General features: G+C 42.6%; 2 protein-coding genes and 1 long non-coding RNA gene across 3 annotated transcripts; 1 reads left to right on the forward strand and 2 right to left on the reverse strand.

Moving 5' to 3' along the window:
• The first annotated feature begins 23 nt into the window (after positions 1-23).
• Positions 24-6,705, forward strand: LOC146719163 (uncharacterized). The gene is made up of 3 exons (XR_014921129.1): positions 24-83; positions 1,646-2,699; positions 6,634-6,705. It is a non-coding gene; the product is annotated as an uncharacterized LOC146719163 (long non-coding RNA).
• On the reverse strand, positions 1,177-19,725 carry wdhd1 (WD repeat and HMG-box DNA binding protein 1). The gene is made up of 26 exons (XM_085460979.1): positions 19,642-19,725; positions 19,294-19,387; positions 18,750-18,861; positions 18,499-18,650; positions 16,009-16,120; positions 15,656-15,706; positions 15,478-15,573; positions 15,302-15,394; positions 13,743-13,849; positions 13,239-13,380; positions 12,300-12,504; positions 11,335-11,522; positions 11,077-11,261; positions 10,753-10,994; positions 10,278-10,415; positions 10,008-10,164; positions 9,745-9,859; positions 9,484-9,615; positions 9,179-9,402; positions 8,334-8,488; positions 8,199-8,255; positions 7,813-7,844; positions 6,704-6,868; positions 6,435-6,577; positions 6,178-6,313; positions 1,177-1,534 (listed from the first exon to the last, which is right to left on the reverse strand). Exons 2-26 carry the CDS (start codon positions 19,368-19,370, stop codon positions 1,346-1,348), a joined length of 3,405 nt encoding a protein of 1,134 aa, XP_085317105.1. The 5' UTR covers positions 19,371-19,387; positions 19,642-19,725; the 3' UTR covers positions 1,177-1,345.
• A 5,314-nt stretch (positions 19,726-25,039) lies between these two features.
• On the reverse strand, positions 25,040-26,262 carry socs4 (suppressor of cytokine signaling 4). Its single transcript, XM_085454376.1, has one exon. It carries the CDS (start codon positions 26,260-26,262, stop codon positions 25,078-25,080), a length of 1,185 nt encoding a protein of 394 aa, XP_085310502.1. The 3' UTR covers positions 25,040-25,077.
• Positions 26,263-27,599: the final 1,337 nt, after the last annotated feature.

The raw sequence follows: 27,599 nt of genomic DNA on the forward strand, positions 1-27,599 counted from the left end.
AGGGGCGGGGCCAGACCCCCCTTTGACCGCTATCTGCTTTGACTGTGACCTGCTGCTTGGAATCATTCTGCAGTTTGTGGAAGGTAACAAAGTGCATTCAGTGTGTTTATTACTATGGCCAGATTACATAACAGCGACCACTGACCTCTCTTAGACAGGAGCACGGTTCTAACTGTGCTGCTTACAGTCCTTCATCTCTTCAATCATACATGTATCAGTGTCTGAGTATATTACAAAGCCTTTCGCCAATCTTCGTTTTCTTTTTCGAGTATCTGTTGATTTTGTTTTTTCTTTAGACTTTTAAAACACAGGCTCAGGAGGGCTGTGAGGCACTCTCTGCACCACTGTTGGGGATATGTTATTGCCAAGTAATAAGTACGAAGTAATAAGTACGTAATAGTGCCCTAGTTTTCCTTTTCAAACAGACTGTATATAAAAGATGCCTGTAGCCACTGTGCTATGCTGTCCTGAGTGTTTTTATAGTCGCCTCTTCACACATCGAATGAGGGGTGGTTCTGTAAAACCAAGAACTCAAGCTCATTGATTAATAACTTCTTTAGTCACTGCCGCTGCCCCCAGGTATACCCTGGTTTGTCCTCCATTCTGATTCTAATATTGACAAAAGTTTTCAAAATGAACTAAAACACTGAACCCAAACGTTTCCTGAGCTCACAGAGCTAGGGAGCCAAAGACCATTTCTCTGACTTCGACAAAGAGAAGTCTTTGTGCACATCCACAGCACTTCTGAGACTCTAAAGCCACATCCATCTTTTAAGTACAGTCTTGTATTTTGTTTAATTAGAATTACCACATGTTAGTAAGATGGCATAGAGTACAGCCTCTGTATCTTGAAAGTATTTTCATGTCTTCATGGAAAAAGCAAAAAAAAAACAAAAACAAAACCCAGAAGAACGCCACTTTAGATTTCATCATAAACCCCCAATGCTTAGGGAAGCTTTAAATGTAGCAATAGTTTGCCTAAGCTGTCACTCAGCAAGAAATTAACAGGGTTGTTGCTGGTTATGTCACAAAAGGGATACTGCCGAGCACCTTCACAGAGAGCTAAAGTCGGTATATTCAAACGCAGAGGTAAGGTAGGCCCTCAAACTTAGAAATCCTCTTTTGATATTTGAATTGATTAATAAGCTGTACAAAATTAAATCACAGACTAACATGTGAACTAACAAACATTTACATTTATTAAATTGTTAAAATACAGTAAGTGTAAAAAACAAACAAAGAAGAAAAAAAAGAACCAAGCGTACATTTTTACTGAACATCACTCATCCGTCTCCAACACTGAGGGCAGTTGTTGATATACATGCGATCTCCGTCCACTGGAGGTTTAGTTTTGGTTAAACGCAAACACTGAAAGCTTGGAAGAGGGATCCAAAGACTTCTTCTTCTTGGCACTACTTTCATCAGCTTCGGCCTTTTCATTTTCACTTTCCAAGCCTTCTCCTCCTTCTGCTCTTTTCCTCTTCTTCAGATCTGCTGCGTCTCCGCTCTGGCCTTTAGCTCTTTCTGTCCATGACTAAAAGGGGGGGGGGGGGGGGGGGGGGGGGGGGATAGAATAGACAAGGATCGCACATGTTAATTACTGCACATTACAAAAACAAAAAATTGTATTGTTGTTTCTATACAGGCTCCAAACAACCTACGTGATGATGACGAAACGCACACATGGGCACTCGGGCGTGCAGTTTGAAATTGCATCCTGTCACGTATAATCACTATTGACAGCATGCATCTCTTTGGCCTGCTGGCTCTTTCCCTCCTCGAGCCCCCTCCTTTTCTCTAAGCCGACACAAAAGGAAGCGCTTTTCTGGACGTAATGGAGCCAGGATGAATCATCAGGCCTGGTGTGTGCAGTGCCAGCAACACACACGCACACACACTCTACACCTCCAGTGCTTAATGAAACACTGTCATTAACCCATGCATATTCACACAAGCAAACACACACACAAATGGCACCATTACAGAGCTGGTAGATGGTACAAGCTTTGACATATCACTAATCAGCTTCTGCTTTATTGAATATGGACTGAATAATTTTATCAACACACACTCGCGCACACACAGACACACACAATGGTCGAGCCGTTTTAGGCTAAAGTTAAGCCTGCAGGGCCATCATCTAGGTTCTTTTTTCTGTAAACATACAGCTGAAATGCACTTATACAAGTTAATAAAAATCATATCAACTCCTTTGGTTCAAACTTGAAAGAAAATTTCATTTTTTTTTTTTAAATGTGAATGTTTAAATAAAATAACTGGCAGGTATGAAATGATGTCTTGTTCATGCTGACCATATTTTCCTCTGGCACTGGTCAATATTTCTTTTTGTTGTCTGACTAATTTTAGCTAATACGGTCAAACGCTAACTAATGTGGTCAGCGGCTAGCCCGCTAACTTTAGCTTTGGGGCTCGCTAACCCTGTTGCAAACAAAATACCATGTTAACCCACAGCTACAGTCTGTGTTGTGTTGGGAGCCGGTTGTTTTTTGACATTTGTGGTAAGTGGACTTTTCTAAGCTACTGTTAGCTAGTTTTGCTCACTGTTGACACTGTGAGCTTAATGGTTTCTTTATGGTCACTGCATCTTTTGTGTCAGGTGCCAACTGTGATGTCACTACAGCTACCGGTCTATACTGGTGCTCACTTGTGCCGGATATGCTTCAGTCTTCTCCTGAACGGTAGGTGTTGCTTCTCAGCAAAAAAAAACAAACCAAAAAACCAAAACACCCCCCCCCCCCCCCCCTTAAGTATCAATGAGGTAGAAACAAGAAACAAAGATATTGCGGGGTTTTTTTTTTAAGTTTTCCACAGTTAGTCTCATCTTTTCAAACTGTTGCGGCTGTGTTTGTTGGTGTCAAACGGGCTGGCCCGAGTACTTCAGAAACTGCTGATCTGCAGTTTTCCTGAACAACCATCTCTAGCGTTCAAAGAGAATGGTGTGAAAAACAGAAAATATCCAACAATATTCAGCTAAGAACAAGAAAGTGTGCAATTTCACACATGCCTGCCAAAAGAGGACTGGTGGATTGGAAAAACACTGCCTGGTCTGAATGAGTCTCAATTTCTGCTGCATGCTAGGGTCAAAATTTGACAGGAAGAACAAGAGAGTGTGGATATAACCCACCCAGTATTTAAACAGTTTAGACTGGTTACAATCGTGGTGTTCCGCTGTAGGAATATTTTCTTGGCACACTCTGGGGGTCGCTTTGTATTAACTGAGAATCATTTAAACTCCGCAGCCTACACGAGCATTGTGGCTGGCCATGTCCATCCCTTTATAACCACAGTGTTTTTCTAATATGACTACATCATTTTCTGATGACTACATCTGGCAACGTAACTTATCATGTCGCAAAGCTCAGATCATATTAAACTGGTTTCTTGAACATGGCAATGACTCTAATGATCTTGCATGGCCTCAATCTAACAGAGCACCTTTTGAATGTGGTGGAAACTGGAATGTGCATCATGGGTGTGCAGCCGACACTCTGGATTCATCTTTCAGAACAGCTGAAAATTCGGATCAGAATTATGCTCCTGCTGATTGACCAGCCGATCATCTCTCATGCATCAATGCTTTGCGCCCTCAGTGCCCAAACACACTTGACTGGGCTCCCAGGCAACAGGCATCCCCTCACCCCCACTTCCTCGTCATCCAGCTTTCTGCTGAGAGTCTTGATGTATGCAGGGTCAGGGCCAGTGTACCACAGAAGCACTCGGCTGGATGAAAGGACGAGGCGTGTCATTAGTGGCACAACCACCCTCATTCACTCACCTATTGACTGACCACAGCTGAGACACAGCATTTCAGAGAAAAGTGGTTAAAACCAAGCACTGGATTTCTTTTCTTTTTTTTGTTAATGTGACCCTGCAGGACTCTAATAACAGTACAACTTAATCGAGTGATTTTAAACTTTTGAATACATTTCTTTATATCTAGGAATCTACTTATCTATTTTATTCAAATCTGTAGACCTGCAGTCATTTTTAAAAATAAAAAGCTTCAGCAGGTTGGACAGCTCAAGCGGTACTGATGAGACTATTCGAAGCAGTTATGCTGGTTAGACTAGTGATGGGTGAGTTTTCAGATGAGCTGTTGCTGGGAAGCGGTACAACTAGCTCCCATGTTCTCAGCTTCTCATTAAAATGCGAAAAACATTTCAGTGCTTGGGAGGAAGAGAAGAGTACACGTATGGATACATTTCTCATTTGATGTGAAAGAAAATAAGACACTTTGTAAACAGTGTGGAGCAGCTATCAGCACAACACACTCTTACATTTTATATGTTATTCACCTGAACCAATTTCAGATCGAGTTTACTATAATTTTATGATATTTTCTCAACTGAAACTAGACTAAAGCTAAAAGAATTTAGATGGTTAAATTATGAGTAACACTAAATTCTAATTTGCTGAACACGTGACCATCTTTGATTTCTGAATGGGAATCAGCTTGGACTAGAAATATGGCCAAAAGCTGAAGTCAGCTTATGAAAACTGCAAATTGTGCACACCCACATAAAACTTTAAAGAATCCTTACAAGCGGAGGGCTGAAAATGGGATTCTCTGCATTTACAATTTCAGTTGGGTTACTGAAATTATAGACAAGGGTGTCAACGGGGGCTCCGGGGGTTGAGGATCAACCTGCCAAAGACTCCAATCACTGGACAGTAGAGCTGGGCGATATGAGATTTTTTCATATCACGATATGTTTTTTTCATTTCAGGCGATAACGATATCTATCACGATATGAGCCAAATAACTATATTTGTAAGATTTAAATGTGCCGTTGCTCACAAGTAAAATGTGAAATAATCAGCAGCTTGTTTTTATTTAAATATTTATTTCCCATAATAAGTTCAACAGGGTAGATGTACTTAAGGAACATGAGACTTTTTCAGATAAATAAAGGCAAATATTGCAAACTACACAAAAGGCAGCCGCTAAAGCGTTTAAGTTTCAAAATAGAACAAATGAAACAGACTAAATTGTCAATTCCACTTAGAAACAAAATATTAATTCTAAAAATAAATCTTAGTTTGTTTTACAGAAGAACAGACAAAACTGACTAACTTTTGTCAATATCAAATAAACTGAGAACTAAAAGGAAATTCTCAATCTCTCCTTGTTGTATAGCTGAGCTTTTCAAACAGTTTTAACAGTTACTTTAGTCTGACAAAAGCCGAATGACGAATTAGCGCTTCCAGTCAGAGACTGAGGCTACGTCCACACGTACACGGGTATTTTTGAAAACGGAGATTTTCCGTTTTCGTTTTAAAAAATAATCCCGTCCACACATAAAGGCAGAAATGAAGGAAAACGCTGCTATGAACATGCCAAAGCAGCAGGTGGCGCTAGATTCCTAACCGTGCAGAAATGTTGGCCAATCAGAAGTCTAGAAGCCTCGGTGGGAAAAAGTAAACAAAGCTGGGGCATAGAAGCAGAACCGAGTCGTATGTGTGGAGGGACAGTAACTGTGTGTATATGTAAGCATTTAAACACTGCAGAGAGTAGAATTAACAGTAACAGTATTGTAGAAATTCATTTCACCGAAACAATAACGTGGCGCACAGTGTGACGCATGCACCAGTTTATTGTATTTCCAGACTTGCTTTCGGCACAATTTACAGTGCACGCTACTCTGTTTTTTGTCAGACTTGAAATAGCCGAAATACCTTCACACTACGGAACTTCTATGGCTCTTCCGTTCGACAATCTCTCCGGCATTGGAACCATCATCTGTTTTCTCTTCGGTCACGCTCGGTTGATTTTTCTAGTCAGCACACTCATTTCCTCCATTATGCGCTGGCTCCATTACCCGCTGGCTGCTTCCCAAACAAACACACGTGCGGCGTGGCACTTGTGCTGTACGTAACAAGTCACGCGACGTGACGCTGCGGCTGTGATTGGTTCGGCTCTGCGCTACTTGATTTGGATTGGCTGACCCTTTTTTTTTTTTTTTTTTTTTTTTTTTTTTAAGAGGACAAGAGCGGCGAGGTCTATCGCGATAGCTTAATTTCTCTATCGAGTAAAAGTTATATCGCGATACATATCGTTATCGTTCTATCACCCAGCTCTACTGGACAGCTTTCGAAATTTTTGACATCACTGTTTTAGCAACCCCCCTCCTCTCTAAAACCCTCGATGTGTTATACCAGTCTCTCCTCCGCCGACAGCGTCCTGAAGCGTCCCATAGCCTCCTTGATGACGTCGGTCTCTTCCAGGTCAGGGTTGTCGGCTAGGATACTTTTCCTGTTCTCCTCCAACCAAAGCTGGAAGCCTGTCTTTGGCCTAAATGCACAGAGAAAACGAGAAATACTGCCCTGTTTAAAAACGCTCTACATGTAGAATCTGTTTTTGAACATCCCAGTGTTCGAAGGGTCTAACCGTTTCTTTCTTTGAAATCTTTTACCTCTTGTTTTCAGAGTTATCTGCAGGTGGTCCTGGAGGCGGGGTGTCTGGTTGTTTCTGCAGATTTGCAGCTTGCTCTGTATTCTCCTGAACCTTCTTATTAGCTGTCTTTGTGGCAGCCATCTGCAGCAGAGTAGACTGAGTCTTCACAGGAAAAAAAGGACATTTTATTGTTTTGAAAGATGCATTATCTTTTCCAGGTACTATCATTTTGAGACCTCGGCACAGCTATGTGGAGACATGCTACAGCTTTAAATTCTGAGACGGTACCTTGGTTTTTGGCTTGGGGGCCAGAGGTTTGAGGATGGGACTTTTGCTGGGTTTCCCCCCAGAGCTGCTGAGCTGAGCTGACTTCTTGCTGGACGTCATGTTGTCCAGGATGTTTGTTACTCGCGGCTGACCGGATGAAGCTGACATTTTCCCCGAACCAGGAACCTGAACACACCAAAGCAATAACAAAATTTAAAGAAATATCTTAAAGATATTGTATATGTTCCTTATAGTCAACAAATCACATGAAAAACAGCAACAACAAAAACAGTGCGTTTCTTCTTCTTCTTTGCCACTGACTCCAAGGTGACTGAGCCACACCCGGTGGCTTACCAGGTACTTTATTAAGAAGAAAGCCTGTATATAAAAGATGGAGGCAGGAAAGTGATTTCACCCATCGTTTTCGTTTTTATACTGTACTTAACTGAGCCTTGAAGGCTAGCCAATACTTAAACCCTGCCTTAGTGTTTATCTCACTAAAAAGAGAAGGAAAGAGAAGTCAGTGTGCAATGGGGTAGCTTTCTTACAGAGTTGTGTACAGATCTTTTTGCAACCCGAGTCAGCTCCTGCTGGCCAACAGAGGCTGCTGTTCAGACTCCACACGGTGCATTTAAAAGCAGCTCCACAGACAGACAGGAGAGATGAAAGTGATATCTGAGGAATAAGCTAAACCTTCTTAAGAACCACTTCTCTCTCTTTAAACCTCTTACAGTCTTTATTCATATTCAAAACCAAAAGAGTCCGTTGTCTTTTATTAATGGCTAAACATCAAAAAATGACTAAAAGCCTTTTTCCATTAGTACCTACTTGGATTGGCTTGAGTGAGTGGACTTGTTTTCTATTACAATCGAGTGCTAGCTAATGTGTGTGGGGTCGCTATAGCAACACGGCCGAACGTCCTGTGACATCATCTGTGTGCACCACAAATGCCACAACAAAGGAGTTGGCAGTCTCATAAGACCTCATCAGATCGCCTGGAACCCCGGCCAAGCATGTTGTAAAAAAAAGCACATGGTACCGAGTCGTGTAGGTAATATTGGAAAAGGGCTATAATGAGACCACATCCTTGATTTTGACGAAATTAAAATCTAAGAAGTCACAGTTCTTACCTTAAAAGGATTTGCACGTCCCATTTTACCAACTGAAAAACAAGAGACACATTGGGAAGTGATTCAGATAAAACTGGCTGACCAAATTCTTCATTCAACACCTAATAACAGGTCTTGTTTCATATTTGAATATTAAAATGGGCTTGGGTGATGGGAGCGGCTGTCCCACTTTAATCTTACTCTGAAAACCTTCCAACAACTGACAAAGACTTGAAATGAAATCAAACCCAGCTAAAACTCCACTGACAGAGACACCACAAGTGTACAACATGAGGAGGACAGTACATGGCCATTGGGTTATTTGGGTTATTTGTCCTACATCACGCTAAAGTGACTCACCATAATACCGAACATCTAAGCTGACTGACAGATATGCGTTTACTCACTTGGTGTCGGAGACGGCTTGATGGGTGAGCCGGCTTCTTTAGCAAACGGGTTCACACCTGACAGACATGGAGGAGGCGTGTTAGCATGTTAGCAGCAGCACTGGCAACTTGTGCAAAGTAAGAGGTGGAACTGACGTTTTTTTGTTTCTGTCGCCTCTTCCGGCTCCATCTCCTGTCTGTCCTCTTCCTCCATGAGCTCTTCTCCTCTTTCCTCCTCATCCTCTTGCTCCTCCTGCTGATTCTGTCTTCTGCTGTAACGTCCCCCCGCTGTGACGTCGGTGTGGCCATACCTGTGCAAAAAGAGAGCGAATACTGCTATTTTTAATCTGTTTGTAAACTATAAAATAAATTGGAGGAGACTGATGAAGGTTTTACACTTAAAATGCTGCAATAAATGTTACATGGTTGATATTTGTTCTTCCTTCATCCATATAAAAATAACATAAATAACCTATTTAAAAAAAAGTGTTTAAGGTTTCACATCATAAAAGAGCTCTGCTTTTTTTCCTTCTCTCACCCCAACCGGTCGCAGCAGATGGCCCCGCCCCTCCCTGAGCCTGGTTCTGCCGGAGGTTTCTTCCTGCTAAAAGGGAGTTTTTCCTTCCCACTGTCGTACAAAGTGCTTGCTCATAAGGGGTCATATGATTGTTGGGTTTTTCCTCTGTATCAATTATGTACGATCTACAGTACAATATAAAGCGCCTTGAGGCGACTGTTGTTGTGGTGAATTGCTTTTTTAACCAAGTAACCATCTCGTTGAAGAACATGTATCAGCTGACCTGCTTTGATAAAGATAATTTTATTGAAATGACACACTCCTTGTGTGGTATCTATGCTGCGTTCAGCGGTGACGTGAAGTCGTCTGACAGTGCTATAGGGTAGTCACCCATAAAGGGTGAGGTTTGTTATTTTGGCCAAAGCCAGACAGTCCAGATTAATTTACACAAACAGTGAAAGTGATGCATGCTTTTTGACATTACCCAGAGCTCCGTCTCGTGCTGGAGTATTCAGGCTCCTCTTCCTGCTCCTCTTGCTCTTCTTCCTGCATCTGGTTGGATTTCTCCAGAGCAATCTCACTGAGCCGCTGTGCGAGGGCCATGCGTCTGGATCGGGATGCGTATCGTATGGCCAGAGTCACCACGTTCTGGGTCATCATCTCTGCCAGCTCCACACAGCGAAACTCTCGCTCCAGTTTGCAGGACAACTGTAAGAAAACAACAACTCTAAACAAATCTGTACTTTGGGAGTGTCTCGATCACCAAGTGTTTGCAGCATTCACACTTACTGCAAACATCTTCATGAGCAGCTCCTGCTGCTCCTTCTGGGACTGATTCTGAGCGTCTTCATCTATTTCGTAGCCGCTGGAGGACAGGAAGCTGTAGTGGTCGTGGAAAAGGACCGAACGCCAGAACTGCTCCTGAATAACAGCGGAGGATAGGCTCAGCTGTTACTGGATCCATGACACCACTGAGCCACCTGAAAAGATCTGAGGACTGGATTATTTCGATAACCCATTGTCCAGGTGCTCATTCTTGTGTTTATTTACCTCCATCTGCCCTTTCTCTGTTGTGGTCTGACACAGGGGCAGCTTGAAGGGTAGGATGGCCACGGCCGGTCTGGGCAGGGTGGGAGGATACCTGGAGCCTTTACATGGAATACACCTAACAGGACGAGGACAGAAGGAATGTCAGCCTCTAAGAAGCAATAATTAACCAGCATCGAGTATCGGCTCATATGCACCACTCAGTCACTTTTTATTTCCTGTTCAAACTGCTAAATCAATGAGCTGTGATGCAGATGAAAGCTCACCTGAGCTGCTGAGGGTTCTCGTGCACTCCAACCACCCAGTAGTGATCTGATTTGCTCTTGCAGGTCTCCCTGGTGTTGCACACTGGAGTCCATGTGTTGCCCAGGGAGCGGTTCAGCATTCGCACCACGCCGTCTGAATCCACATAGCACGGGGTACCTGAAAGACCACGAGATGTATTCCAGGACAGGTTGTTCCAAATCATCACCAGCAGCAAAGTAATGATGCTTCCCATGAGATTCTTTCACATTATAATATCTTGACATACTGACCCTGGGCTGTGAAGCCGAGCCAAGACAAGTACGATTTTTGAGAGAGGGGGAGGGGTTCGCCACTGATGAGTTGCCTCCTCTTTCGACTTAACTGCAGCAGCTGGACACCCAGAGCCTGTTCTCCATCGAAACCTGTAGCTGGTGGTGGAAAACGAGACACATGTAAAGAGCTGGAAGATAACACTGCAAACTGCAGTACTTATATTTGGAGAGAGTGGAAATTTCCAGATCACAGCTTAAGAGTGGGGGGTTGCCTTTACTCTCATCTCTTGTGCTGCACATTTTACATTTACACTCTGTGGTGACTCCATGTGGTGGAAAGTAAACTGAATGAACGGAACTGACATGCAACAATGACACACCGACAGTTACATCACAAAGCTAAGAATAAATAAATAATTCCTAATTTTATTTTTGAACCATACAAGCACATGCAATGTGCTGATTATCACAGAGGAGTGTGTGTGTCTCTAACCCCGATGGTAGACGACGAGCAGCTGCTCTCCATGTCCTGCCATGCAGACCACAGGCCCTGGCAGGCTGAACAATTCTCTCTGTACTCCTCCGATGGAGAAGAGCCTGATCATCAGCGTGCTGGTGGCGACTGCTGCCCAGCCTTGACCCAGACAAAGCGCCCTCACGTCCTCCCCTTTAGGAAGGTCGACCATCCACTCCTTATTGGTGTCCCACGAGGAGAAGTGAAGGCACTGCAGCTTACTGGAGAGAGAGAGGGGGAAAATACTGAAAGGGGAGAAATAAATAAATAAATCCCCAGAAGCAGGTCAGGTGGAAGTTTTACCTAGCGAGCTCTTCTGTGCTAGGGCAGGCCAGCAGCACGGCCTCCTGGGAGAGATCAGCCACGGTGTGACCCAGTGAGTTGGTGAGGTGCATGGCGTGGTGCACGGCCGTGTCGTGAAACTCCACATCGATGGCGTTGTCCTGCTCGTCGTTGTAGCCTCGCACTATACCCACGGAGTTCCACATCTGAGGCACAGTTTGCTGTTATGACATGCGAGCAACTCAGATTTACAGTGTAATGACTCTCAGTGTGTCCTACCATGAAGCGGTGTGTGAGATGTGCAGGGGTGGAGCCTGGCTGGAAGGCTTTCTGGGGAGGAGTTGGCACGGGCCCCTCGTAGACAGGACGCAGGGGCACCACTGGGGCTGCTGCAGGCGCCACAGAACTGCCTGCGTCATTGTCGTCGTCCCCCAATTTGTCCTGACCAAGCTTCAGTGATCCTGTGTCTGAATGAAAAAAACAAAAAAATAAATGGAGTAATTTCAGGTGATGTCTCCATTCATGTGCGATGTATGCTGAGACATGCTGCGATGATCACAGTTTCACTTCTTCTAAAATCTGAACACCTTGTAACTTTAATCACCTAATTATTTTTTTTCCCCATAGATTAACATTACCAGTTAAAGACAGCAATAGGCTAACCTGCACAAAGACAAACTTCACTGCCTTCTCCACTAGATAGTGCTGACTTTAGGAAACATTTGCTTTGCTTATAATGATGACAAACATAACGATAATTAACAGGTTAAACATTCACTGCAACTGGTGGAAATTCATGCAAACAGTTGTAACTGTGCCTCTTGAGCCTGAAATCCAAGTTCATGCTACAGACTTTCTGATCAAAATTCAAATAAAAACTCTAAACACTTGTTTTGATGTTGAACTTTTGCAATTGAGCTCTTTAGTTAAGATTTTTTTTTTTTGCTTCTTTCACAAAGTCGAATCTGTTTTTTTCTGCACACAGAAAAACTTTTAGCCTTCCCTTCGCAAGAATTTCTAATTTCCTAATCTCGATCTTTGAACGTTGCGTTTCCTGTGTTTTGTAATACACTTTCAATTATTTCTGACATTTTAAGGACCAAACTATTGCTCGAGAACATAACTGCAAGATCAATAAATGATGAAAATAATAGTTAGGTACAGCAGGAGTTTGTGATGGCCAGATCACCTCGCTTTTATCTTCCATCTGTATTCGCCCCCTCAATGACCCCATCTTCACCCACCTAGTGAGTTCTCGTCGTCCAGGAACGCTCCTCTGTTCTTCACCCGCCCAGTCGCAGGCACCAGGAAATCGTCATCGTCATCGTCCCAGCCAACGGCTTTCTTAGCTGGAGACTTTGTGTCACTCAGTCCTTCATCCATCAGTCTGTCATCGTCATCATCAAACAGGTCATCATAGTCTTTTGCAGGATTTTTTGCAGCGACCTGCTGAAAGTCCATGACAGATTTAAGCAGCTTGAATTTAACTGAACAAAAGAAAAAAAGGGAGACTTTGAAGCTGGGCGTGTTTACAGTTGTGTTATGAACTAACCGCAAACAACGCTCAACTGGTTATAAATGCAATCTGGTAACTTAACAATCTATGGACGCTGTTGTTCCTGAACAAAGAATATGCAATAGCACTAAAAGGCATTAAAAAACTCTGGGGCCTCTGGATGTCTGGGGCCTGGATCTCCTCCATACCTGCTTCATGCCCTGGGGGACGGGGCTGTGGCTCCCCACACTCCCTAGCAGATCGTTACATGGAGAAACCTTTGGAATACAAGCATGCTGATCCACACAGGTGTGCACACAGGTGTACACTCGGGTGTTCACAGACGCGGACTACAGCTTTCTTGGTAAAATAAATCCGCTTGGCATCTTTCTTGGTCGTAAGACAACAATTCTGATGGCTAAAGATCCAAACGGGACAAAAAAGAAAGATAAAAAAGAAAAAGAAAAAAAAAAGTAGTGATAACTTCCTGATTTTAAAGCTTTGACCTGTAAATTTATGTTTTACAAGTGACTTGTCTGTAGTTAGATTTCCTTTTATTACGGCAGAGATCTATCCCAGCTAATCTAATGAAGAAAGATAACCTGCAGAGCTGGATGAGTCTCAAAATCTTACTTCATGGTACAGGGATGTACAGAGGGGGTACAAAAAAAGGTTACTTGAGCAGTACCTTGGTCCTATTGTTATCAGCTGTGGAGGTGCCGAGTCCGTCCAGCAGGCCCAGGCAGCCCTCAGTGTCCGTGTAGGCAATATGGCTGCCTGATGGATGCCAGGCCAAACTGCACACTGTGAAGCCTTTCTCGTGTTTCTGCCTACAGCAGAGAGCAGAAAGCTTAAACTTTAGTGGTGAGCAACATCTACTGTTCAATGTTGCTTTTGGCAGAGACTACAAGAAGATTGACATCATCTGTGCATAAACTATATAAAGAGACACAAGCCCAAGAAAGAACACACGATTTGTTTAATACAAATACTGGGGGAGGGGAAAAACACATAATAAACTATTCCTTTAATGATGACACCAGCCTTTAAGTCTCGGTTATCTTTAGCCCTCAAGCACTGGGAACCAAGGTAAACAATTTCATCAGCATCAGTCCCCTAAACTGGTTTACCCTTTACCCGTCATATATATGCTTTTAAATTCACTCAGCGTCTGCACAGCTTTGTTTCCTACCTTTCCACACACAGCTTGCTGTTCACGTCCCACACTGTAAGGAAACCCCCCACACAGCCAGCTGCCAGGAAACGCTCGCAAGGAGACCAAGACACCACGTTAATGGGCTGCAAAAATTAAGGAGGGGAAATCAAATTTAAGAAAAATAATGATTGAGTTGTTTCGGCTATTTAATATCTAAATAACTCACTCACTGGTTTTAATAATAAAACAAACAAACAGTAAAAACTCCCACAAAGGGGTTTAAAATAAATTAAATAAACCTTTAATGAAATAAAACTACCATTCAATTCTTCTTTAAGGTCAAACTAAGAAGTGAATAATATATATACACTAGGAACAAAAGTACCCGGCCACACCTGCTAAAAGGTATAGTCAGTATTTTTTTTAAGGTTATTTAAAACATAAAAGAACATTGTACTCAAAAATATCTCTTTATTTGTAATTACATCTTCCAACGAACTGATATGTTCTCATAAACATAGAATTAATCAATTAAAAATTCATACAAGGGGAAGAAGTGACTCATAAACTCGTATCAGACTCCTTTCACAAAGTTTTGAAGAGTAAATAGAATGAGTCCTGCTAAAGGGTGAGGTGCTGCAACAGGAAGCCATCATGGCAACAATGCAGTTAATTAAACTTCTTCCCTCCCAGATATTTCAGGATCTATTGTAAATGATATTGTTGCAAAGTGGAAGGGTTTAGGAACATGTCAAGTTACAGAGCGGGGTCACCAAGTGCTGAGGTGCACAGGGTGTAAAAGCCTCCAGCGCTCTGCTGACTCAGTAACTGCAGAGTTCAAACCTCCTCCTGTGGTGAGAGCTTCATGGTGTGGACTTCAATGGCTGAGCTGCACCTATACACAGTTAGTACTTTGTCCATATAGTACTTAAGCAGTGTCAAGCTAAACCTTCTTCAAAAAAATAATCGTATCTAGCCTTTTATCTTATCTAATCACAGAGTGGTTTCACACAGTGATTCTCCCATTGTATCAAACAGACCATTAAAATTTTACTTTGTATTTCTGTAGTGAATACTTTCTTTCTAAACCCAGAACTTTATTTTAAAACCTGTGTTTGCACTGTCTGTGCCTTTTGCAATTATCCTGCTGTGTAGTAAAGGCCATCCAGGTGGCAAGTCCAGTTCTACTATTTTATTAGCCTGGTCCTCAACATTAAATAAGTAATGCATGTCTGCGTGTTTCACCCTGCAGTGTACGAATTTAACTTGCATCTCAAGCTTGGTAGTGCTAGCTGATAACTTAACAGTCCACCCTTCAAACTAAATGTATTCATTTTTAATATAGAAGAAACATCCCAGTCCAACCAAAAATGTGATGTCCCAGATGCTGCTTCCTTCTTTAACATACAGTCTTTGGTCATGATGCCAAAAGCAGTGCTAAATATTGCTGTACTACTTAGCATTAGCATACAAATAGATCAGCATATTGATGTCCTAGACAGGATTGTGAGGCCATGTACACAGTTACAACAAATACTGCTTATACTGATAGTCAGGTGTAAAATGTGCACCACGTCGACAATACTGGACCTCACCTGTGCGAGCAGATCATCGGACAGAGTGCTCACGTGGTCCCAGGAGCCTCGCTCGTACAGGTGTACCTTGGTTTCAACAGGAACAGCTAAAAACTGACAAATGCAAATGTTTTGTTATTTTAGGACTGACGTCTTTCTCGCTCTCATTCAAGGCAGCAAAGAGACGTGTCACCAACCTTTCCCATCCCGGGCTGCCAGGCCAAACGACACAGAGACTTGGCGTTAGTGACGTCATTTGACTTCTGCAGCAGAGGCCAACTGATCACCTGAGTCTGAGAAAGAAGATAAAAATCATGTAGAAAATCAGAATTATGTGCATTTTTCTAATTGAAAAGTGCTGAAATGCTGATGTACCTGCTCCTCAATATTCCACACCACCACAGAGCCATCACAGCTAGCAGAGGCCTGAAAGACAAAGGCGACAGTGATGTGATGTACGACAGGTGTCCTCAGGTTATAAATTCTCTTCTCTTCTCTCCTTTTTTTTTTTTTTTTTTTAAAAACACTGTGTGGTTCTCTTTTGTATTTATACATTTAAATGAAAACTCTAAATGGAAGCAACCACAGTAATATGATGAGGAACAATGGGGTGTGGGTTCATATTAAGTTGCAATGAAATGAAGATATTGTCCCATTTGTAACTCAACACAAATACTCACTTCAGCCTCTGTGTTGAATTTCTGCTTTCAGACACAAGGTTCACTCACCAAGAAGTCATCTTTGGGGTCAAAGGTGACGCTGAGGACAGGTGCCTCGTGACCCCTGAGTGTTTTCTGTTGACTGCTGTCTGACACCTCCACCACCTTAACCATGAAGTCACTGTGGAAAAAGGAGAAAGGTAAGCTGTGTTCACACGTCACCGACTGCCTGCCAGTGAGCAGCGGCATAGTTGAGAGGAAGGGTCCATCAGCTGTGACCTAACACAAGTGCAAATTGTCAAATCAATGAACAAGAGGAGCAAAACATCACAGATTTCCTTCACCGTCTACCAGAAGGTAGATGCCGAATCTGCCCTAACAGCCACAGATGCCTGAATCTGAACAATCAATCCCACTACTGAAATTACCAGGGTGAAAATAGCAGCATCAATACGGCACCTTGCTCTGTGCTTTTATTACTGTCATAAACCTGTTTAGGGCAAATCATTTCTGGCAGCAAACACACGTTTATCTCCAATCTGGACTAATCAGAAACCAATCCGCCTGCGAGCTGGAAACATCACAGCTGTGTGGAGCTGATTCTGCACTGAAGGAACAATAATGAACCTAATGGGATCACCTTGTGCTGTAGCCATAAACACGCACACACACACCCGGGGGGGGGGCATCCCGTTACGCACGACTGCCTCACCAGGTGCCACGGGAGAAATTGAGGCAGACGTGGACGTGCATGGTTTAGCATGGAAAATATCACAGAAGCAACACATGAGTGTGTCTGGTCAGCTGTAACTCAATTAATTCTGAAGGTTTGCACCGGACATCAGGTCATGTCAGGTGTGAGGTCAGAGGTAGTCCAACTCTTCCAGCACATCAATACATGCCATTGCCAGAATGTTTGCTGTGTCTCCCAGCACAGTCTCAAGGAGACTCCAGTGCTGGGACAGTTAATCTAGGAGAGCTGGACAGGACAGTTTCTGGAGGGTGGCTTGAGGATCCTAGGTCCCCGACTGGGCCCTGTGCTCACTCTGTACTCACCATGGAGCCTGACTTACATTAGCCATTGAATACCAGAATTAACAGACAAGAGCAGGTACGTGTGAAAAGGTCTGGAGAAGCCGTAGAGAAAAGTTATACATTATTCAGCATGACCGATTTGGTGGTGGATCAGTGGCATATCCATGGAGGGATGCACAATTCTCTACAGGCTAGGCAACAAAACCATGACTGCTGCGCATCCTGGATTCCTCCCGTTGAGCACCGGGAGGCCTCATCTCATTTGAAATGTCCAAGCTGTGTAAACACTGGGACACTGGGCAGCAACAAATTCGGACCTGGACTGGGTTCTAATGGAACGTGAACTGGCCTTTCCATTTACCCCCATTGAGGTGTTGGCTCAAAAACCGTACAATAAAGGGAATAGAGCAGATAACCCTATTTTAAAGTTTTCAAAAATGGTGTGGCAAGAGGTTCACAAGAGCTGCAGTCTGTCCCCATGCTTTCAAAAATATGCACCCCTGTGGCACAACCCCAAAATAAAAATAGGTAAACAAGCAATTTATTGGCCACAGTGGCACAAAAAAGGCATAAGATTAATAAGTGATTTATATGAATATAACACACTCATGTCTTTTAATGATCTGACAGTAAAGTTTAACTTGGAAGGACCCGGCCATTTCTGGTGATATTTACAAATTAGAGACTGTCTGAAAGATATAATAAAGTTGTCTCAGGAGAAAAATCTCTACTTCCACCCTTACTTACAAAGGCAAAACAACACATGTAGAAGTCTTAAAAGTATTTGGGAGAAAAGATCTGGATTGTTCCTTTGACGAGGGAACATGGGATTCAGTCATCTCTGAAAATGCCTCATGTGGCGATAGTAAGCAGGCAGCTCCTGGAGCACGAAGGAACTGATATTACTGACTGCCCTCCAGAGCTCAGTGATGCCCTGGTCCAGATCAGGGAGAAAATCCCCTCCCCCATTATTGTCTCATTAGGAGCAGGACCCTACATTGTCAGGCACACATTAAAGTACACATTATTATGAGAGAAAAAAAAAGGCGGGTGGGGGACAGGGATAGCTCAATAGGTAAAGTGTTGGCCCCGTGATTGGAAGGTCAGGGGTTCGATTCCCCTGAACGGCTACCTTGAGGTACCCCTGAGCAAGGTACCGTCCCTACACACTGCTCCCCGGGTGCCCAATGGCAGCCCGCTGCTTCACTGAGTGAATGGGTTAAATGTAGAGAGAAATTTCCCCACGGGGGTCAATAAAGTATACATTATTATTACATGTAATATGCAGGGGCCATACAAACCACGAAGTACCATCTGAGCTGGAATGAATGAATGGACTGATGATGTGGCATCCTTTCATTCCTTACACACCATCCAGCCCATATCTGTATCTGGCAATGAGCCAGCAAAGTTAGTTATCTTTTAACCTTAATTAATGCTCCTTCAAATATCTAAGGTATTACTTTTATCCCGTTTTCATTTATATCATTTCAGTTCAGCACAAGCTAGCCAACTATCAAGTACCTGGACCCAGCTGCAACTCTCGAGCCAATGCTGTTGAAGGCGACGTGTGTGGCATTGGTGGTGAAGCGGGTCAAGATGCCGTCTGGATCGCCGTCAGGAAATGTGTGGATCTGCACGGTGTTGTTGGAGCTCGCCGTTACCAGCTTGCCATTCTGTGGAGCAGAGAACACATTGGTCCAAACATCACTTGTATGATGCAGAGTGTCACCGAATAATGATGACATCTGTAGAAAAGTCAGAGAAAATCCAACCTTCAGTGCCAGAGAGTAAGCCTTCTCCCCGACAGTGATAAACTTTGGATCATCATCATCCAGACTCTCCCAGATCCGAACATCTCCATCATTTCCGCAGGTTACAATGAACCTGTGGACAATTTGATCAGGCTAGTTTACAGAAACTTTGTGCAGCATAAGATTGATGAAATGATCTGTTTAAATTATTAAGTCTACCAGAAACCAAAATCAGGACTGTGAACGACTTCAGTTTAACGTGGCATAGAATTTAAATGAATCACATTTTACTCCGTTTCAGCCCATTGAAAGACTTGTGTTGTCATTGATGTCACTGTGAGACTGATGCGCTCAAGTTCATATGTACTTGCCTGGTCTGGTCTGACTAACCTGCGGGCTACACTAATAATTTAAAGGACATGTTTGTAAAGCAATACTTTCACAGGCTGTGGGCCGATCATAGGTAAAATCTGAGTCTTAAACGCAATCAGATCACAGCTTTACTTGTACATTAGCTGTCAAAGTCAGTGCTCAAAGGGAGACACTTTTTTGTTTTCAGACTCACCTCCCAGTGTCATCAAAGCACACCTCGGTGTGTCCTTCAGAGTGGCCGTAGCGCATCGGCTTCCTTTCACATGGCATTTTGACAAAGCACCAGACTGAAGAGAGGAGAAAACACGTGAAAACCTCTTCTTCTATCAAGTAACACAGTCTACACCTGCTCCTCCACCACTGCTGCCTTATTAACCCATGGAGAGCTAACAGCAGAGTTGAGCTAACGCTAACAATAGAGCTAAATATAGCCGACCACACTCGTACAAACTCCACGGTGTTCACGGCATCAGACACTAAACCACTGGAGGCAGTTTTACACTGAGCTGTGAACAGAGTATTTCGTTAGAAATCAACTTACACGTTTCTTGGGTGGACACACTCGGTCCTCTTCTCCTGAATCTCCCGCGCTGCGTTGAAAACAAGGAAACGTCACGTCACGACTCCCGCCAGCAACGTCATGACGCAAATTTTGTAATCCCTCCCACGTTTGAAGCAAGGATCGGGATTTGGGGTTTATTTATTTATTAATTCATTCATTTATCGAAAGGCTATTTACGACAGATTTTGGACAGTGGTTGAGACACACGCTGTTATTATTTTATTCCAGTGTTATCTGAGGAAATGTGCCTTAAAGCATTGAAACAGTATTTTAATTTTTCTGTCGTTTTCCGACAAATTTATTTTACACTACAGTTGGATGGTGCATGCAAGTGATACATACATTATATAATTATATAATTAGGCTCTTGTCTGTTAGAGGACTTTAAAATGTAATATTTTAATGTACACATTTTAATGTATTATCATTATTATTATTATTATTATTATTATTATTATTGTCAGTAGTAGTAGTATTATTATTTTAAGTCAGACAGGAGTCTTTCAGTTCATCTCACATTTATGATTCGAACAATACATGTGTTGTAATTTTAATTTAAAAAATAATTTTTTTAAAGAATGAATGAAAGAATATAATTTCACTTGATTCACATTTGTTTGGATAATGCACATTCTATTTTTCAGACTGACGCTTTCCACTGTAACACACATGGAAACATAGTGAGGGTATAAGACTAAAGTCCATGTAAATATTCACTCAAAAAACCTTTTTGTTTAATTATTTATTTATATGAACCTTTTAATATATATAGATTATGCACCCCTCAGTGTTTTCTCAGGGGATACTTTGATTAGTGGAACAGGAAGTTCTCTGCTGGCAGACATCAGTGTGTCTGAATATTATATCATTGATGTGTAATATTGTACCAGGACATGTGAAGCAGGCCTAAAGCTTAGTTATGTGTTTTAGTCTACACAGGGCTGCCAAATGCAGTCATGTACTAACATAAAACCTCAAAAGCAAAGTTCTTGAACTTGGAAATCCACTGTAAGATGCATCCAATATAACAGCGCATGATGGCTTCGCGTTGCTGAAAACCTAAGCTCCTTAATCAGCTCCTATGAGACAACATTAATACTTTATGTACATGGGTCAGGAAGATCAATAGACATGGCTCCTGAGTCTCTCCATTGCCTGGCTACTGACTTGTGTGCAATCAGGGTGATGAAACATAAAGTTTGCCACATGAAAGACAAACAAGTATGAGAAAGTGATCAGCAAGTGTCTGGTTTATTTCATGTTTAAAATGAAAACTGTAATTTTCTGGCTTTTATCCCATGAAGGATTAAAAAATAGTAGATGCTCAATTTCCTGTGCTACAAGAATCCCACAAATATTTCAAACTGAGTTTAAGTCAACACAGAAAAAAAGGAGCATTTTCTCTGTGGTACATTGGTACTGAACCCAAGATTGCAAGGGAACGTCCTTAAAGCTGAACTAAGATGATTTTATAAATAAACTAAGAAGCTACAGTTCTGTGCAAAAGTTTTGAGTCACCCCTCTTTTTAATATCTGTTGTTAATATCTGTTGCCACACTTTCTACGTGTGGCTACCTTCCTTTACCTCCTCCTTTGGTCTGATCCACTAGAGGGCCCTGTCACCTTAAAGTAAGCATGCAATATGTAGTTTTGGGGTATTTGCTGAAACTAGCTCTATATTATTATATCTAATTTTGAACAGTAACAATGTAACAAAAGCTCAAAAAAGACCACAGCCTGACAAAAGACTAGCGAATAATCAGTCTCTGTTTCAAATACTGAAGTAAGAAACACCGTGGTCCCCAAAAACATGATGGCTACATGATGACTATTTCATACACACAAGTGTAGCTACTCACGCAAGTCACCTCAGCACATTTTCTTTTTCTTTGCACTGGCGTTGCAAAGAGGCTGAACAACACACAAATCAAATGAAAAATCTGCATTCCACACCAGCTTTGCGTTTGTGTGTGTGTGTGGGTGCGGTCTTTTTCATGTCCTTATCTCCAAAAGAAGCGCTGGCATTTAGAGGTGTCCTTTGCCAAGAGCAGGATGAATTGTTTTCAGAGTGATACTTCAAAAGCAGCATTTTCCGTACCATTAACTTGTCTAACTGTGACACAGCTGCAGCGTGAACACGCAGGCATACACATGATGTAGGGGAGACCGGGGATAGTTGTAACGTGGGTCAGTTGTAACACTTCCAATTTCTCCAATCAGGGCTAAGTTTCAAATGATGTGACTCATCCTGTGCATGCCCAACTCAGTTGTGCTATCACATGTGAAAAATCAGCACATTTTGTCAAACACAAACAATTTAACACGAAAAAAAGTAATTTGTATGCCAAAAATTAAGTTTTTCTACTTTATTTCAATTTCTAATAGCATTATCTGCTTTGCAGTTAAACTCATCAAACTTAAATTATGTTATTTGTATGTCTATGGGGATATATTCTGTGTAAGTCTTTAGTGCTAATGTTTTAGCCGTTGGCTGTAATGTTAGCTAGTTCATGGCTATAGGAGTCTGGGTCAGTTGTAACAGCAACAGTCTGGGTCAGTTGTAACAATAACGCAGATGTTACAACTTACCACACTATTACTTTAACTTATATTAAACAAGTTGGGGCAACGACATCAGCAGAGAGAGGTTCACTGGTCGCATTTGTATATGCGGTTAATGCCATTGGCAACACAATTCCTCCACTGTTTGTGTTCCCACACATACACATTCCCACACTGTGTCAGAGATGGACCAGTAGGAAGTACTGGTAGTGGAAATAAATCAGGATGGGTGCAAGAAACAGATTTCCTCATCTTTCTGAAGCACTTTGAAAACCACACCAAGGTAAGCCAGGATAAAAAGTAATGGAATTGCGATGCTGGTGAACAACTACATTTTTTCAGCTTCATTGTTATGTTCAAAATTGGTGCAAGAGTTGTAGGTTATAATGCCCACTGGACCAATGAGGCCAAACTCAAGGAAGACCAACCAAAATTAATGAAATATTCAGTTGCAGAAAATTCCATAATTTGTCTTTTTTGGGGGGTTGGTATATGTTCAAAAGCTAGATTTCTGCATTCTGTCACACACACACATAACTACATAAATGGCTCTAAGTGCATTCATGTGTTGAATAAACAAAGATTACATGTTAATGTTTTGTTAGTACCCTTATTTCATTGTGTTACATTTTACCCCAGGATATGTTAGAACTAAACCAGACTATGGGGTTAATTGTAACATTTCACTCTTTGTGTTTGAGACCATACCATGCAATGGGTAATTGTGCTGCAGAGAAAATAGCTGCACTATTTAATAGCAGAGACATGTAAATACTTTGCATTACATTTTGAATCCACTACCTTAAAAGAGCTCCAATTTACAGACAGAAATGTCAAAAATGTTACAACTATCCCCGGTCTCCCCTACTAAAAGCTATCCTAATATGACAACAAATAAATAAATAAATAAATAAACTCAGACACACAACAGAGGGCGTGTAAATCAAATTTATTGGTGTGTGTATGAATACAATATATGCTTATGAACAGTTTCTCAGTCACAACAGGTACAGGTTAGAGGCACGGCTGATGTTAGGACACATTTACAGAGGCGCTTTCAAAGACAGGCAAACGGAGCAGATCGATGTAGTGCTGTCGCCACCTCGTGGCTGGAGAGAAGAATGCAACCCAAATGAACAAGCTGGACAAGAGGCTGACATTTCACCGGCCTGTATCTGCATTCAAAGAGACAAGAGCACATCAGTCCAGTTTAAGCCGCCCTTCATCATCAGCCACGAGTTAGTTTCAGGTTTGATTGTAAGCTGCTTTCACTGCTGTCATTACTTTGATGAGTTTGGTGGTGGTGGTGGGTGGGGGTTAGTTGTTCTTAAGCCCCGAATGAGGACTAAAGAGGATCTTTTTTTTAATGTCAGGTCAGCAACCCTCAGTGACTGTCTTCAAATATTGCTTTCTTTTTTAAATTTAAATTTAAAATAAATACAAGCCTTCTTTATATAGCTTTTATTTTGGTCCTGTTTGGGCATCTCCTCTCTGAAGCTTGTTTTCTGTTTTATCGTATTACATTTGATCAGAAATTTATAAACCGCTTATATATAAATAACTGTGATTTTGCGTGTTTCTTTTATGAAAAGCTGCAGATTTTATTGCTGCCTTTCAACACAGCAGCTGAGAGCTGAAAGGCAAAAGGAACGACATTTGTGCTCCTCGTAGGGTTTTAATTAAGTCTCCTTTCCTGTCATAATGCATCTCTAAATTGCTTACATGTATTGATTGCCAGCAGGGTGTTTGAACCCATTTTGTGTAGCAGATAAAAGGCCAAATTAAAAACAGCATCCTTGTTGTCAGGTCCATTTGCCTGATTCAGTTTTCCTGTGCAGGATCGAGTAATCCATCCGGCACAAAGCAGTTCTCTCCAAAGAGATTCAGCTGGAATTCTGTGTTATATTACATCAATGTTTAAAGATGACCTTATATACTCTATATATATACTCTTGGACTCTGCTAGTAGCTTTCCATTATTCATTTCATACTGGGCTTGGGTACAGACCTGTAGTTCTTCGCTCTCTGACGTGGGTTGCTTTACGTCTTTTTGGCCTCTCGTTTAGTCAGATTTGTTCTTGCTGCTTGTTCATCGCGAATACAAGTTTTGAACAGCAGCTGGGTGGAGCTTTGCTGCTCACATACAGAGCTACATACCTCAGATGGACATATTAAAGATATCCCCTTTCAGTGACATCATAAAGATCCAAAGAATGGTCTGAGTGTTCAGAGCAGACAGAAGCCTGAGCCTTTGGCTCTCAATGACGCTGACCTCGTTATTTGACCTTTCGGAATGAATGTTTAACGAGTAACAGTGCATAGATGTGCATGACAGAAAATAAGAAAAGCATACTAAGTACTTATGTAGATATATTGCAAGGCTGGGATGAAATATCATGAAATGTAGAAATTTGTTCGGTTATGCAGTTAGTGAAAAATCCATAATGCTTGCATATTACTAGATACCCCCAGAGTTGCTTTACCTCAAACATTTGACTGCACTAGCTGTGTTCAGGGTTCAAGACCATAACATTTCTATGATCTTAACATCTTCTGTAATGGAGTGTTGGCTTGCTTAAGTCAACACTCAGGCTGTCTCGCCACAGTCCCCTTTAGTGGTTGTTTTCTTGTTCTGTGAGGCTGTCACTCCTAAATATTGAAAGGCTAAAAAAACAGCAATTGCCATTGTTTGCTATCACACCAAATGGAACTGCAGTACAAATGACAATCCTTGGCTCAAGATCGAATCCTTAAACCTCACGTAACAGCAAACACTGTTAGAATTTAATGGCAGTACTTTTGCCAAGGTGAGCTTCTTTTGCTTGTCCTTAGTATGAGGCCTGATTTGGTTAGTCACACAGCACAGGCCGCGTCACACTTAATATGGTATTGTCTGAGATAGTCCCTGAGCTGAGGTGGCAGCGGCAGGCTGTCTATGCCTCGGTAGGTGGTGCAGCTGCAGATCACTGCCCTGCACAAGTGCTGGAGGGAGAAAGGGAAGTTCCTTGGCAGAGGTCTGGAAAGGAGTGGCTCAAAGAAGAGGCAGGTGGCTGGGTCGCTGTAGTGCCTGAGCAGTCCCGTCACACTTGGATCACGGTACATACACGGGTCACGCACATCAAAGCTGAAACGCTTGCCGTTTTGTTCAATACGTGCATGTAGGGAACGGCTGTAGCGCCGAAAGCTCACTGAGAAGAGAAATTCGTCCTGGGCAGAGTCCCGGAGCAGAAACGTGCCCTCGGGCTGGCCCTCCAGCAGCTCCTCTGCCTCAAAGCGATTCAGCACGCCCCAGTAGCATGGGTTGTTGTTGATCTGTAGGAGATCTGGAACCAGGATGTAGTCCGTGTGTCCACACCTACCTTCTTCATGCCCATGAGCACAAGAAGGGTCCCAGTCCTCCAGACTGGTGCATCCAGGCCCAGGGGAGCAGCATATGTCCTCCCACGAGATGGGGGTTTGTGGTGGAGAGGTAGTGGATGAGACACTAGGTTTGAGGGGAGCCTCCATGTCCTTGAGGGCACTTGGGTGGGTAGCATGATTTTTAATAAGGTGCCAACATCGAGCCAGTTCAGACTTGGGTGAGAATGGGCACTTATCCTGCATGAGCTCTGACACATGGATCCTGCGTTTGGACCAGAAGAGCACCGAAAAGGGTCGCGAGGAGCCCGATGAATGATGGTGGTGATGGTGGTGGTGATGGTGAGAGCGCAGAGGGAAGCACTGGCCAACAGCATCCTGAAACTTCTGCCGCAGAGAGCGCCGTGACAAAGCCTTCCGACACATCACATCGATATCTCCAGACGTCAGCGTGTCCCCTAGAGCGCTGCAGCTACATTTCCTCTCTCTGCGCCTCCTCGAACAGGATGATGACCCCACACCCAACTCCTCCGTCCCGTCCATCTCCATGCCTCCAGGGCTCGACCCATTGCGAGAGCTCCGGGAGCGTTTCTTCCCCTTCCAAATGTAACTGTCTGCGCTCCAGCTGCGGAAGCCACTTTTGGGCCGAGTGTCTGAGCCCCGGGGCTTCTTCTCTGACATGCCTGCTTCCACCTCTCAATCTGTGACGAATGCAAAAACAGAATACTCTGTGACAACTGTACTATGTCTTAGGTTTGAAATATGCCAGAATATGAGTATGAGCATTTAAAAGGTGTCTTTGTTTATCTAAAAAAAGTTTCTTATGATATAGGGGTGAATAAGTTAATGGGCTATGAGATGTAAATGTAAAGCTCTATTATCTAACTGGCACCATTAGAAGTGCTTTGTGACTAACACAGAACCCTTCGAGAACTTTCTGTAATCTAGGCTGCTGTGGACTCCCACTGCTTGTTCCTATACTGATCATCATCTCCAGTGGCAATAAATCTAATTAAGGCTTCAGAAACATCCTGCAGACAAGAGCGGACTTGTTCACACAAAGCTGAAGACTTTTCAAGCTTCATTTAGAAATAATTCAAGAGCAAAGTCACTTTGAGACGTGTTAGTTTAATACCTAACATTTCTATTTGCATCAGTTTGCAAACATCATCACTGACAATCCGACTATGATCTAATTAAAGGCAACAGATTGTATACAGCAGGAGATTTAACATCAGACTGGTAATCGCTCTTTGTTGCTATTACCTCTTTGAAGATTAATGCATGAGATTATCTTACCTTCCTAACAGTGTCAGAAATAGAGCTCCACATCCATGTTATGACCACTTGTCCACTGCACACTGGTGTCCATGCACGAGACCAGCCTGCAGCCTTTCTTTACCTCTAACAACCGACAGACTGCTCTGCTTCCTATATAATTATGATGCCAAGTCCCTGAGGGGGCAGCAGTTTCCTCTCCGCCCTGGACGGGTCTGAATGAATGAGAAGAGGTAGAGTGGGGTCGAGCCAGCAGAATGGTTGGGGGTAGCGCGGCAAGGAGAGGGCGGTCTCAGATTCAGACTGAAACATCCTCCTTTCTGTCTTACATCCCTTCTTACATGTCCATTGATAAATTCCATCTCCCAAAAAGATCAAAGATAACCACAGCAGTGAGAATTTTTTTGGTCCATACACAAAAGATATATATTATCCGTGCTTATAATTTTTTCTTTATGTTGCTTTGAGTTGCTTTAACCTGACCAGGACCACAGCTTAACCTAAAAGATCAAAGTGCATTTCATGAAAAGCTTTAAGTCTGTCTGTGGAGGAGGTTATGCCTCAGATTTACAGGCAGTCTGTATGCCTGATTAATGATTCAGCTCTGTGGAGGAAACAAGGAAGCATTTTAAAAAGCTTTACTTATTGATTGACTAACCTTTGAGTTTCCCAGTTAAAACTTCCAGAAAGTGCTGCTGATAGGACTCATCTGTCAGCATGATGTCATGTGTACAGTGTGC

The sequence above is a fragment of the Copadichromis virginalis genome, linkage group LG1 (genome assembly GCF_057382275.1).
Source record: "Copadichromis virginalis isolate Kocher_CV1m ecotype Utaka linkage group LG1, C_Virginalis_male_GT1.1, whole genome shotgun sequence".
Taxonomy (NCBI): Eukaryota; Metazoa; Chordata; class Actinopteri; order Cichliformes; family Cichlidae; genus Copadichromis; species Copadichromis virginalis.